The sequence below is a fragment of the Bombyx mandarina genome, chromosome 02 (assembly GCF_030267445.1).
Source record: "Bombyx mandarina strain Sakado chromosome 02, ASM3026744v2".
Lineage (NCBI taxonomy): Eukaryota > Metazoa > Arthropoda > Insecta > Lepidoptera > Bombycidae > Bombyx > Bombyx mandarina.
In genome coordinates this window covers 3,038,169-3,050,403 of record NC_143209.1, presented here as the reverse complement: position 1 = coordinate 3,050,403, position 12,235 = coordinate 3,038,169, and the positions used below count along the sequence as shown (strand labels likewise).

The window sequence follows — 12,235 nt, the reverse complement described above, 5'->3', positions numbered from 1 at the left end:
CATTTTGTTAATAGCAGTCAAAACATAGGTAAACTAAAAAAAAGAAAAACTAAACTACCCTCTTTTGACAGTATTTATGAGAAAAATACTGGTGATACCAAATGTTTACGCATATTAACTCAATTTTAAATATTTTGGGGAATTGTACACTTTTAATGCGGAAAGGCGACATAGTTTGTTTATCAGTCTCTACTTCTCTAGTAGCCGATAACACAGGGAATCCTAAATTGGGACCTGATGACCGTGCGTGACGTTCCAAGTGTAAATATGGTATATGTAAATATTATGTATATGGAATGTTCCAAGCTAATTGATCATTTATTTCATCTTAATACAAATCTCTAAAAACTCGAAAATAGTCGATTATAAATGATTGGTCCACTTGCATCCAAAAAAATTTTCTTCTCTTATCTAAGCTGTTAACCCAATATGGTTATGCTAGCTTAACTTGACGAGGGGATTCACGAAGCAGGCACAGCTTATTGTCGCGAGCACATTGATCTGAAAAACGTATTGATATTCGCATTTCTCTTCTTTTCAATGTTGTTTAGTCGATTTTTAACATTATTAATATTAAACAAATGTTACAATGATCTGTCGATTTGTATTTTAAGAAAATTTTACCAAAAAAAATTGTCAGTAAATACACTTCAAGCAACACGATTCAGCGCAGTATTTTCAGTAATATTAAATTAATGGATGTATATGTACATAGCTTAGTCGAGTGCTAATTTTTGGCAGCCATTTTTATTGATTCCTTGTTTTTTTTTTATTTTTTTTTACTAGTTTTATAGGTTAACGGTTTGTTGAATAGGTCTGATATGAAGGTACAATTTTTAAACATCATTGAAGCTTTAATCTTTTTATTATTATACTATTATTATTTTTGTTTTGTTGTACATAAATGACGTTCTTATTGTAACTTTTTTTTTATTTGTTTTTATTATTATATTCTGTAATCATTCCAGGTTGTAAAATTGTTGTAAAAAAATTGGTTTTATGCATTCAGAGTTCAAAGTTGATTTGTATATTGTTGTGATTTAATGTGATGCTCTGTCAACTTCGGGTGCGGTCTCGATGCTAGCGTTAAGCGACTCTCGTCCCAGAGTTCGTAAGGTCGAAATTTGGTATTACGATTCTGTGTTACACACGTCATCAGATTTCGTGACAGTCAAAAACAATTATTTTACGCCATAACATTTGAGAAACAAAATCAAAAGTAGAACGTCAAATTTATTGACTACTAGCCGTACTCGGCCGCTTCGTTGGGCATTTAAAATTAACATTATTATTTATTGTCATTATTATTAGGGAGTCCAACACTCATATAAATATTAGCCTATCCATTAAGTTTTAAGTTAATTTTCTACATGAATACCAAGTTTCAAGTCAATCGGATGCATGGTTCAGTAATTATAACGGAACTGCCGTAAAAATCACTGTAGATTTATATATTAGTATAGATTAAATTGGCAATGACTGAGACGCTGTTTCTATCTCTTAACGTCAGGTCTGACCCTGCTAATGATCTAACACCAGACGCACGGTCTTAAGTATTTTAAATTTTACCCCGGGACGATGTTGAGAGATCAAGTCATTTAAAAATAGAACACCAGACGCGCGGTCTTAAGTATTTTAAATGGACTTTTTGGCGGGAACGCGAGAAGTGAAGTTGTGTGATTTGTTTTATTTTGTCTATTTAGTGTTCCTTCAGGTTTAAATGTGTTATAACGGTGGTTGATTAACTGTTTAATATCTGTGAAAGTGCACAAATGTGGGAAAAGGAAACAAAGCCGCTGGACGCAACTTCTTGGGATCCTCCAAAAAGTCCACCGAAATAATCTTAGTAAATGACCACCGTTTTACTAAGATTATATTTCATCCCAGTTGATTAATGTCTCAAATTAATCATCTTCATTTCATTTCACTCCATATTATTATTTTTCATAAAAATAAGAATATAAATTAAAATAAGACACGACTTAAAGGTCTTAGCTACCAGGTCATAAAATCCCTTAAAAAAAAGTATTTTCAATTTTACCCCGGAACGAAGTTGACAGATTGTCATTTAAAAATCGCTTATCACATGTCTATAAAGAATCACTATTCCCAAATGTTACTATACAATTATTATTATAAGTGATATTTAAGTTGATAACTAATTTATTTAAGGCATGTTTATATATCGGTGGCCTAGAATGCTAATCCGAGAATTTGTTATTTTACTATTAAAAAAAAAAAAATTATATGTTACACTCTTCGATTTCTTATCTAAGGGCGGTTGACGGCAGGCGGTCCTTTGATCCTGGTAAACACTGAATACCAACTGGGCCATAAGCTCGTTCATCCACAAATGTAAAAAAAGTAATTGTGGGTACTTTCATGTCACATCTCAGTTATATTCTTTGACGGTTTAAACAAAAACAGTTTAAAATTTCCAAGCTAAGTTTCATTGCTTGTCCAATAATTTCGATATTGAACCCGCAATGTACTGAGTTATCGTCTAGTGAGCACTACGAAAAGAAAAGTACAAAAACCATAAGTTTGTGTAACCCGCGAATCTAGATAACCGATTTATAAGCGTGCTTTAGTGCAATGGCTCTTGACTCGTTAGAGATAAGGTCGGAAATCCATTTAAACATATAATTCGTTTTAATATATTGTAGAATATTTTCAACCATTTGAAGATATAATGTTCGCTTAAATCTAAACCTTTTAGTCTTAGGTCTTAGGTCGAGATTTCAAGAAAAGAAAAATGTATTTGTTAATATCTCTGTATACAGTAATCCCCGGTATCCCCGTATAACACGGCAGATTGGTTCCGCGTTATAGGAAACGCGTTGTAGGAGTATTCTCGCATAACGCGCTTGTATGACCCCATTTAACGCGTTATGTACATATATAATATGCAAATATTTGTAAGTTGAGTAAAAGAACAGAATTCTATTATTTTTATATTTTGTTGAAGTGAAAACTTCTTTAGAATCGTTGTGATTTCAAACCGGATGCAACGGAAAAAACGACAGGTAAGAGACACAAATACAAAAATGTGTAGGATGAAGCCAGCAAAGAACGAGACAGAAATATACATACTATTTAATACAGCGCCATCTGTGAGATTTTTTAATACTAACGTGTGTATGAAAGCTATTGTAGTGAATTTTAATTTAGGATTATACGTGAAATTAAAATATCAATTCACAGAGGGCGCTACCTTACAATTATTTACTAATGAAAAAATTTTACATATACTTAAGAAGTTAGGATAATTGTATTTTAATTTTGGAAGGTTTCACTTCTACCACGTGTGAATTGCACACATTTTGTATTTTTTTGTTTTTTTTGTACAAGGTTTTTACAATTCAAAAACAAAGAACACAAATTTAATAAATTAATTTGATTTAATTTCTTAACGACACAATTGACATAATGTGCAAAGGTGCGCGAAATTAATTATGAGCTTTATAAATCATTTTAAATTTCACAGTACAGAAATATAATCTCGTGTGAGATCCCCGCGTTATATGGGAGAACACTCGTGTTATACGATTGAAATCGCGTAATATGAAAATGCGTTATAAGTGTACCGTGTTATAATTACTTTACAAGCTATTTCAAGAGAAATCCGACCTTTCTTTTTCTGATGTCAAAAGCTACTTACTGTTCTCTTGTGTTTTATATGTTAACTTATTTTTAATAGTGTCTGAATTTAAGCAAGGGCGGATCCAGCTTTGGCGTCAGGAGGGGGTCACATAGTCAAATTTAGATGCGTTCGTTCCCAAACGTTTGCCATTATACAAAGTTGTTATATTATATTAAATTAATTAAATATTGAAGGTATGTAGTTACATAAAATCTGTATGGTGACAAAATATATAAATAAAATCATTATATTCAATTAGTGGTCCACCTTAATCCTGGAACCAGCTCAGGGGGTGGTCATGACCCCCCCCCCCCCCTGGATTCGCCATTGAATTTAACATTGGTTGCGTTGGGATAATTTATTGATAAATTAACGTCTCTTAATACAACTTAGTCACGACCCTCAGTAATGAGGAAACGACAAAGAAGAAGAAGAAGAATACAACTTAATAAAACAATGTATTCGTTTGTTTTGCTATCGATATCTGTTTATCGTAGTATTGGCACTGTTAATGACCCGTGCTCGCCTGTCAATGTTTTACAACAGTAAAATTGGATGAGTCTTTTAAACGTCTCTTCGAAAGCCACATCCAAAGTTTACGTAGTCAATGTTAAATTTGTCCGAGAGTATTCCGTTTTTAAACATTCTTCTGTTATTATTATACAATTCACGCACGTAATAATATAAAATATAGTATTAACGAATCGGAAATATATATATATATATAAATAAAAATTATAAAAACAGTTGATGATATTGTAACCATAAAATTTAAGTAAGTCCTAAGCAATAATAAAATGTAATATAAAATGTCATAGAGTATATGAAGCAGAGAAGTAGGAAATCTTTTTTTTTCTTCATATTTTACTCAATTGGATAAAAATCGGATTCAAAATCAAAATCACGAGCTTATAGTTCAATATCGAAGTATTGTGAAATAGTTTTTGAATTTTTAAGACCAAGGTTTTTTTTTATACTCAATATATTTATACTCTATGACGGAAAGTTTACATCTGAAAATCTACAAAGAGTTACGTTAATTACAAATTTTAATTACAAAGAAAGATATAATATTAAAACATGTTACGATGGAAATTAGAAATGATTAAACAAATGAGAAGTTTAACTGTCATGTATGTTCATCATCCTCTTGCCTCATCATCTTTTTGGTTCTGTCAGCGGTTACGTCAATGTCATTATAAATATGACGTGATTCAAAACCTTCGGCTTAATCTTCTAAAACTCATTTTCATTCGTGCAATTTTTTTTAAAGTAAATCCTTTTTTTCTCTCTAACTTCAAAGTTCTGTATGGCTACTTGTTTTTCAATTTGCATTATCTCATACGTTAACAATACAAGCGTGCCATTTGACCAATTTTCAAAATTACATTAACTAAAAGATTATTCGTTTTTGGCTTTTTAAATACACATAGACTTAATATTTTGTTTGTACGTATGTGGCCGTAATGCAAGCTAACATGATCGACAATAAAACCCGACATAACTATATCGGCGGGAGAAAGTTTAAATGTCGTAACTTGCGTTTTGGGCTAAAACACTTTTTACCACATTATCTATCTTCTATCTATATATAAAAAAATGAATTGCTGTTCGTTAGTCTCGCTTAAACTCGAGAACGGCTGGACTGATTTGGCTAACTTCGGCGTTGAATTATTTGTGGAAGTCCAGAGAAGGTTTAAAAGGTAGATGGGTCAGTTAGTATTATATATACGGCTCTAGTGTACAGTTGGCAATTTTCATGTTACGACAATTCCGCTTTCATCCGTCGATATACAATACACTGGGTTGCGTATTTCATTTATTTCAATATGTAACCGCTGACAGAATGCATTACGTTGATTTTCACAAAAAGATCCGTGTGCTTAGTCCGAGTTTTTTAACGTTCTCGATGGCGTAAAAGTTAACTCTTTATTTGTATGGAATTGGAACAGCGCCCCTAGCGGCAAACGTAGGGACTGTACGCGATCGAGAAATTTTAAAAACTCTCACTAAGCACATAACGGTAGTTTTCCAATTACAGAGCATAATGCGACTCAGTGACGCACAATGCCGAATTATGCTGAAGCTTAATTGGAACGTGAATTAGTTTTCAAATGCATCAGCAGAGTGCGCTAAGTTAGCACAGCTTTAATTAGCATTGATTATTTCTAAGAAACTACGACGAAACGAAAGCCTTGCAATTTTTTTCAACATTAAAAAATATTACTAACAATAATATAAACAAAATTTCGATCAATGCCAACTTAAAAAAAAAAACACTTGTCAATTTTCTGTCACTGAGTCGGTATCGATTGCGAGTATCACGCGAGAGCAGTACTTTTGAGAGTGCTCGATTGTGCTTCGAGTTGCTGTAGTTTGAACATTCAACGTTGAGCATTATGCCGCATAATGCGCTCTTGTGCTGTCATTGGAAAACTACCAACGTAACGTATGGGTGTGAACTAAAAAGTGACTATTTAGATACAAGCAATATTCATTGTACAAAATCTAGTTGTGATTTTTATGCTTCTTCGGTTCAATTTATGCGCTTGTTGGTATTATTATTGTAACGAGTAATTTTCGCGTACGGAATATAATATAATGTTTTTAATATACGTTTTCGTCTTTTATTTAAAACTATTTTCCTTGTTGATGATATGTTTTTTTTGCGATATTGTGGCGAGTAGCCATCATACAACGCAAGATCTTTGACAGATTCCTGAATCTCGCTAAAATTTTCAAGATAAGCTTGCAGATATACAAGAATGTTGTTGTTCCCGTCGCTTGCGACGAAGGGCTCGACAAGTAAATTAACCCACAGACACAGCCCACTGAGTTTCTCCCTGGATCTTCTCAGTGGGTCGCGTTTCCGATCCGGTGGTAGATTCTGCGAAACACGGCTCTTGCTAGGGTTTGTGTTAGCAACATCGTCAGGTTTGAGCCCCGCGAGCTCACCTAGTAGTTAAGGTTACGCTGAAATAGCCTCTCAAGGCTCTCAACTTAGGTAAGAAAAAAAAATCAAACATTCAGACCCATTCCCGATCCTGCGGACAGAATGGAAAGCAGTCGCCCAAAACACGTCATTTCGGATCCTCCCGATCCACTAACGGTGCTTTTAGGTACCACAAGCACATCGTCCTCGTCGGCTCTTACTAGGGTTCGTGTCAGCAACGTCGTCAGGTTTGAGCCCGGTGAGCTCACCTACTAGTTAAGGTTACGCTGAAATAGCCTCTCAAGGCTATCTATCAGTTTAGGTAGGAAAAAAAGAAAAAAAACATTTGGACCGTCGGTCTACCGAGCAATATCACCCGCTCGGTGGAAGATCTTTCCTCCGTCGTTATATATCTCCACAATATCTATTTTATATTCCGTTAGTATTTTGATACTTACCTGCGTCGATTCGATCACACGATCGCAAACGCGGGCTATAAGTGCAGCCTTATCCTTTAGGCTGGTTCTTGGCATACAGCATAAAATAAAAAACTATTTATTTTAAAAAAAATCCCCTTTATTACATAATTAAAACAAACAAAAAATAAATCTATAATTGTCCACTTAACACCTATATCCATTAGGTATTTATTTACAAATGCATTAAGTTGAACAAGGAAAACTTTAGAGTTGATACGTAATATACTTTTTTACACGCTTTATATTAACTTCACTTGTATGTATGTTTGTATGTTTGTAATTGACCGTACTTTTTAAGATATTATTGAAATAATATTTTTTCTACTCATATCTGTCAGAAAAATATTTTATAACTAATAACAACATGCACCCCACGCTTTTTTTACAATAACAAATATTTTTTTACACTATTTTCAATTAAATTTTATTTTCTAGTTTTTAGTTGAATTTTATATAAAGCGTGTTTTTTAGTTTTTTTTAACTATTATTTTAACAAAAAAAATATTTTTTTGGTTATCTCAATTTTTGTTCTCATATTAAAACAATACAAGGCGCAACACAGAAATAGTTTTTAGGAAATAATTCAACCTAAACGCAAATCAGCATTATAAAATCTAGATTTACGACACATATATTTCAAAAGAATTTTGTACTGAGTAAAAATGAAACCTGTGTCATTTATACGAAACTCAAAATTGACAGATAAATACTGTCATAAAGGAGTTAAATTCATTTTGGACTTTTTGGCGGGAACGCGAGGCGTCAGGTTGTGTGATTTGTTTTATTTTGTCTATTTAGTCTTTCTTCAGGTTTAAATGTGTAATAACGGTGGTTTATTAACTGTTTAATATCTGTGAAAGTGCACAAATGTGGGAAAATGAAACAAAGCCGCTGGACGTAGCTTCTCGGGATCCTCCAAAAAGTCCACTGAAAAAATCTTAGTAAATGACCACCAATTTTACTGAGATTATATTTCATCTCATATCATCTCATTTAATTTCATCCCAGTTGATTAATGTCTCAAATTAATCATCTTCAATTCATTTCACTCCATAATATCATTTTTCATAAAAATATGAATATACATTAAAATAAGACATGACTTGAAGGTCTCAGTTACCAGGTCATAAAATCCCTTTAAAAAAATAATTAAATTCATTTCTACTTAACTTTTCCTTGTTAAACTTTTCCCTTGGCCTCAAAACATTGAACTTACAATAGAATTGAAACGTGACTTAGCGATTATGATGATTGTATGAATGAAAAAAAAAAATGTAAAACCGGTACAGTCGACAAAAACGAAATCGAAATTTCTTTCTCTACCAACCTCTAACACTACAAACGCGAAAAAAAAATACGTCTGTGATTATTGAGAACGATAATAGAATTAATAACTAAATTTTAGTTTCGACTTTTTTTGTTGACTGTACCACAGCCTACGGTAACGATTGGATTCACATAAACTTAGTTCCAAGTGCACGAGCTGATCCAAAGATCGTCTTGTATTCGATCGATATTGTTTAAAATATATTATTTCCATTCCATTTGATTGTGAATAAAGTAAACACACTTAAAAAAGTGTATTAAACTTATTTTCGTTCTAATCATTTTAAAACTAAATATCACATTAAAATTATTTTAAAAACGTAACCAAACAAAACCGAATGTGTTGAGTGGACGACGAAATTCATCAAAACGTGCCGTCTCGCTCTCGGCTCGCGCTATTAATACGAGTGCGAGCGAGATAGAGTATGATAATTTTAGATTTAGCGTTGCATTTTGAAAACGAACATCTCTGTTAAGCATCACAATATTTTTGACCCACATACTGTTTGACTGTAATATTATTGTATATCGACGCTTGAAAGGCAACGTGACTAAGCGACAATAACTGCTTTGTATATAAATGATAGGCAATAACCATATTCGATGCGCAAAAAAAGATATATTTCTAGGTCTATTAAAATCATTTCAATCCTACAGCCTAGATTCGTTAAAATAGATTTTGTTTTCAGGTATTTCAACTTTAAATTAGTCTACTGTAAAGTTCACGCATTGTCGCTTAGTCACGTTTGCCTTTCAAGCGTCGATATAAAAAAAAACAATTACAAGTATAATTGCCTTCATCAATCTTATTGTTACATCTAAAAAGATTTATATAATAGGTAAACAATATATCGAAGGGTAAAAGGATATTTGGGTTAAGCAACATATCGGTTAATACGCCACATTTATCTTTGTAATTAAAGGCTTTATTTGGTATTTGCATCAACAGTTCGATGTTTTTAATTGAACGTCAATTAAGTTTACCCCAGTTATTCATAGCTGAAGAAGTTTTCTTTGTTAAGATATTTTTTCCAAATCATAAACTTTAAAAGGAATTTTTGGTGGGAACGCGAGGAGTGAAGTTGTGTGATTTGTTTTATTTTGTCTATTTAGTGTTTCTTCAGGTTTAAATGTGTATTAAAGGTGATTCATTAACTGTTTAATATCTGTGAAAGTGCTCAAATCAGGGAAAATGAAACAAAGCCGCTGAACGTAACTACTTGGGATCCTCCAAAAAGTCCACTGAAAAAAGTCAGTAAATAAACAGCATTTTACTGTGATTATATTTCATCCCATATAATTTCATTTAATTTTATCCCAGTTGATTAATGTCTCAATTTAATCATCTTCATTTCATTTCACTCCATATTATCATTCTTCATAAAAATAACATTAAAAATTCAAATAAGACTTGACCTAAAGGTCTCAGTTACCAGGTCGTAACATACCATAAAAAAAAAACTTTTAAATGTCTCTCTTGTAAAGTTGCAAAAATGTCGCTCAAACCAAACAACTTTTCAACCCTCACCTTTTCACCCCTGTTTTATAATACATATATTTACGTTTTTTGTATAAAAAAAACAGCTCAAATCGAATTGCCGACTTGTGTTTGCTTAATCTAACACCGAAGTCTTGAAAGCTTCGTGTTGCCAACCACAATTTGTACTATACCGTTTCAATGTTTTTTTTTTCAAGGCTTGCAACACTATGATTACAATTTTCAATAAGTTACACTTCTTTTGATGAGGTAAACGGAGAATTGTATTTTTTAGAGTGTGACATAATTTATTTCATTATAAAGATTTCATTAAATTAAAGATTAATATATTTAACAAATAAATACTATTAAATCTTATCTTTGTGTCAGATGAAAAATGTTTTATTTTAATTAGTATTAACTATCCTAATAGGAATGTCTTCTAAGTACAGGGCGTACATTATTTAATACAAAACAACATATCGACGCTTGAAAGGCAAACGTGACTAAGCGACAATAACTGCTTTGTACATAAATGATAGGCAATAACCATATTCGATGCGCAAAAAAAATATATTTCTAGGTCCATTAAAATCATTTCAATCCTACAGCTAGATTCGTTAAAATAGAATTTTCTTCAGGTATTTCAACTTTAAATTAGTCTACTGTAAAGTTCACGCATTGTCGCTTAGTCACGTTTGCCTTTCAAACGTCGATATATATTCAGAGACAATTCGATTAATTTTTAATTTTCAAATCGATTAATCGAAAACTAGAATTAGTCGATTGTTTATATTAAAATCGATTTTCCTTCGATTCGCAAGGTGTGATTGTAAATCGTAATCACGGCGTGTTAACCTTTTTTTAATTTTAAATATTCAAATTCTATAATTATTTTGGTTTTTTTTTTTTTGTTATACAGAACGCTTATCACGTGCAAGGCGGTGCGAGTCGCTGCTTCTCAATCTTTTATCCAGTTTCTGTGGGTAACGTTCCTCAAACATTCGACATCTGTAAGCATTGTTACACATTAAAATCCGTGTATGTGAAGGTACGACATAGTGACGACGTTATTATTCCGATAACCCGGACTTAACACAGATCTGGAAGAAATCATTGAAACATATATATATAGTTCACACGATTGAGTCGTTTATAATCGATTTTAGCTGACCTCCATGAGCCACGGTAACCACTCACCATCAGGTGGGCCGTATGCTCGTCTGCCTATAGGGCAATTTAACAAAACCTGGTGTTAAGTGATCACTGGAGCCCATAGACATCTACAACGTAAATGCTCCACCCGCCTTGAGATATAGTTCTAAGATCTCAGTATAGTTACAGCGGCTGCCCCACCCTTCAAACCGAAACGCATTACTGCTTCACGGCAGAAATAGGCAGGGCGGTGGTACCTACCCGCTCAGACTTAAGGCGTTCTACCACCAGTAAAAAAGTTTACACACGTGTCATAAATTTTTACAGTACAGAGAAACGCGATTGTATCGCTAACAAGCACACAATACTGACCATTGCAGAGCGCTTCTGTTACGTCTGGCGAGCCGGTACAGCAGCAATGGCCATAACAATAACACTGCCAATGTGGGGGGGCTCAGCTCCTGCCACGGCCAACGCCAGCCGCCTGAAACTTGCTGAAAACGACCCAACACATAGGTAGGAGCTTAATAATTTTAATACGCTTTTATTAGCTTCAGACGTATGTATGTTTGTAACGGAATCTTTGAACATGATTTTGATCCCCTTCCAAACGTCGGATTAACTCGAAATTTGGTATACTTATTAAGGACCGATGACAATTCAATATTAAAAAAAAATTGAATATATACCATACTGATACCAAGCACCCCACGCTTTTTTTATAATAAAATATTTTTTTCTTAGACTATTTTTAATTCAAATTTATTAAAATTTATTTTCTATTTTTTAGTTGAATTTTCTATAAAAGCGTATTTTGTTAGTGTTTTTTTAAACTATTATTTATTATTAGTAAAAACATACTAAAACGCATTTCAGAAGCGAAGGTCATTCATTTCGTGCCATAATAATACTGAAAATGTATAGTATAATAATAAAATAAAAAATATAATAATACGCGTACACGGAGTATTGAGTATTGAATGATTAATTGGACCCAGTCGACATGGTATGGTATGGTACTACAACGGCTGCCCCACTCTTAAAAACCGGAAGGCATTACTGCTTCGCGGCATAATCTGCCGCGACGATAGCACCTGCCCGTCCGGGCTCACAAATCCGCCTTTTTTTTAATTACACTATACTATTCGCCGTGGAAATATTTCATGAGGACGTCCTTCAGTACATTCGCCTATAAAAGTGCATGGATAGTTCAGGCAGAAGGT

The 12,235-nt window shown here is 33.1% G+C and overlaps 1 protein-coding gene across 2 annotated transcripts in view; it reads right to left on the bottom strand.

The window, feature by feature from the left end:
- Positions 1–10,726: 10,726 nt before the first annotated feature.
- LOC114241922 (uncharacterized) overlaps positions 10,727–12,235 on the bottom strand; it is a 31,266-nt gene continuing 29,757 nt past the window's right edge. For both annotated transcript variants that reach the window (XM_028172911.2, XM_028172910.2), the window contains exons 8-9: positions 11,385–11,506; positions 10,727–10,868 (exon numbers count right to left, since the gene is read on the bottom strand). In XM_028172911.2, coding sequence (XP_028028712.2) covers position 10,868; positions 11,385–11,506 — 123 coding nt within the window. In that variant the 3' untranslated portion in view covers positions 10,727–10,867. The remainder of the gene's footprint in view (positions 10,869–11,384; positions 11,507–12,235) is intronic.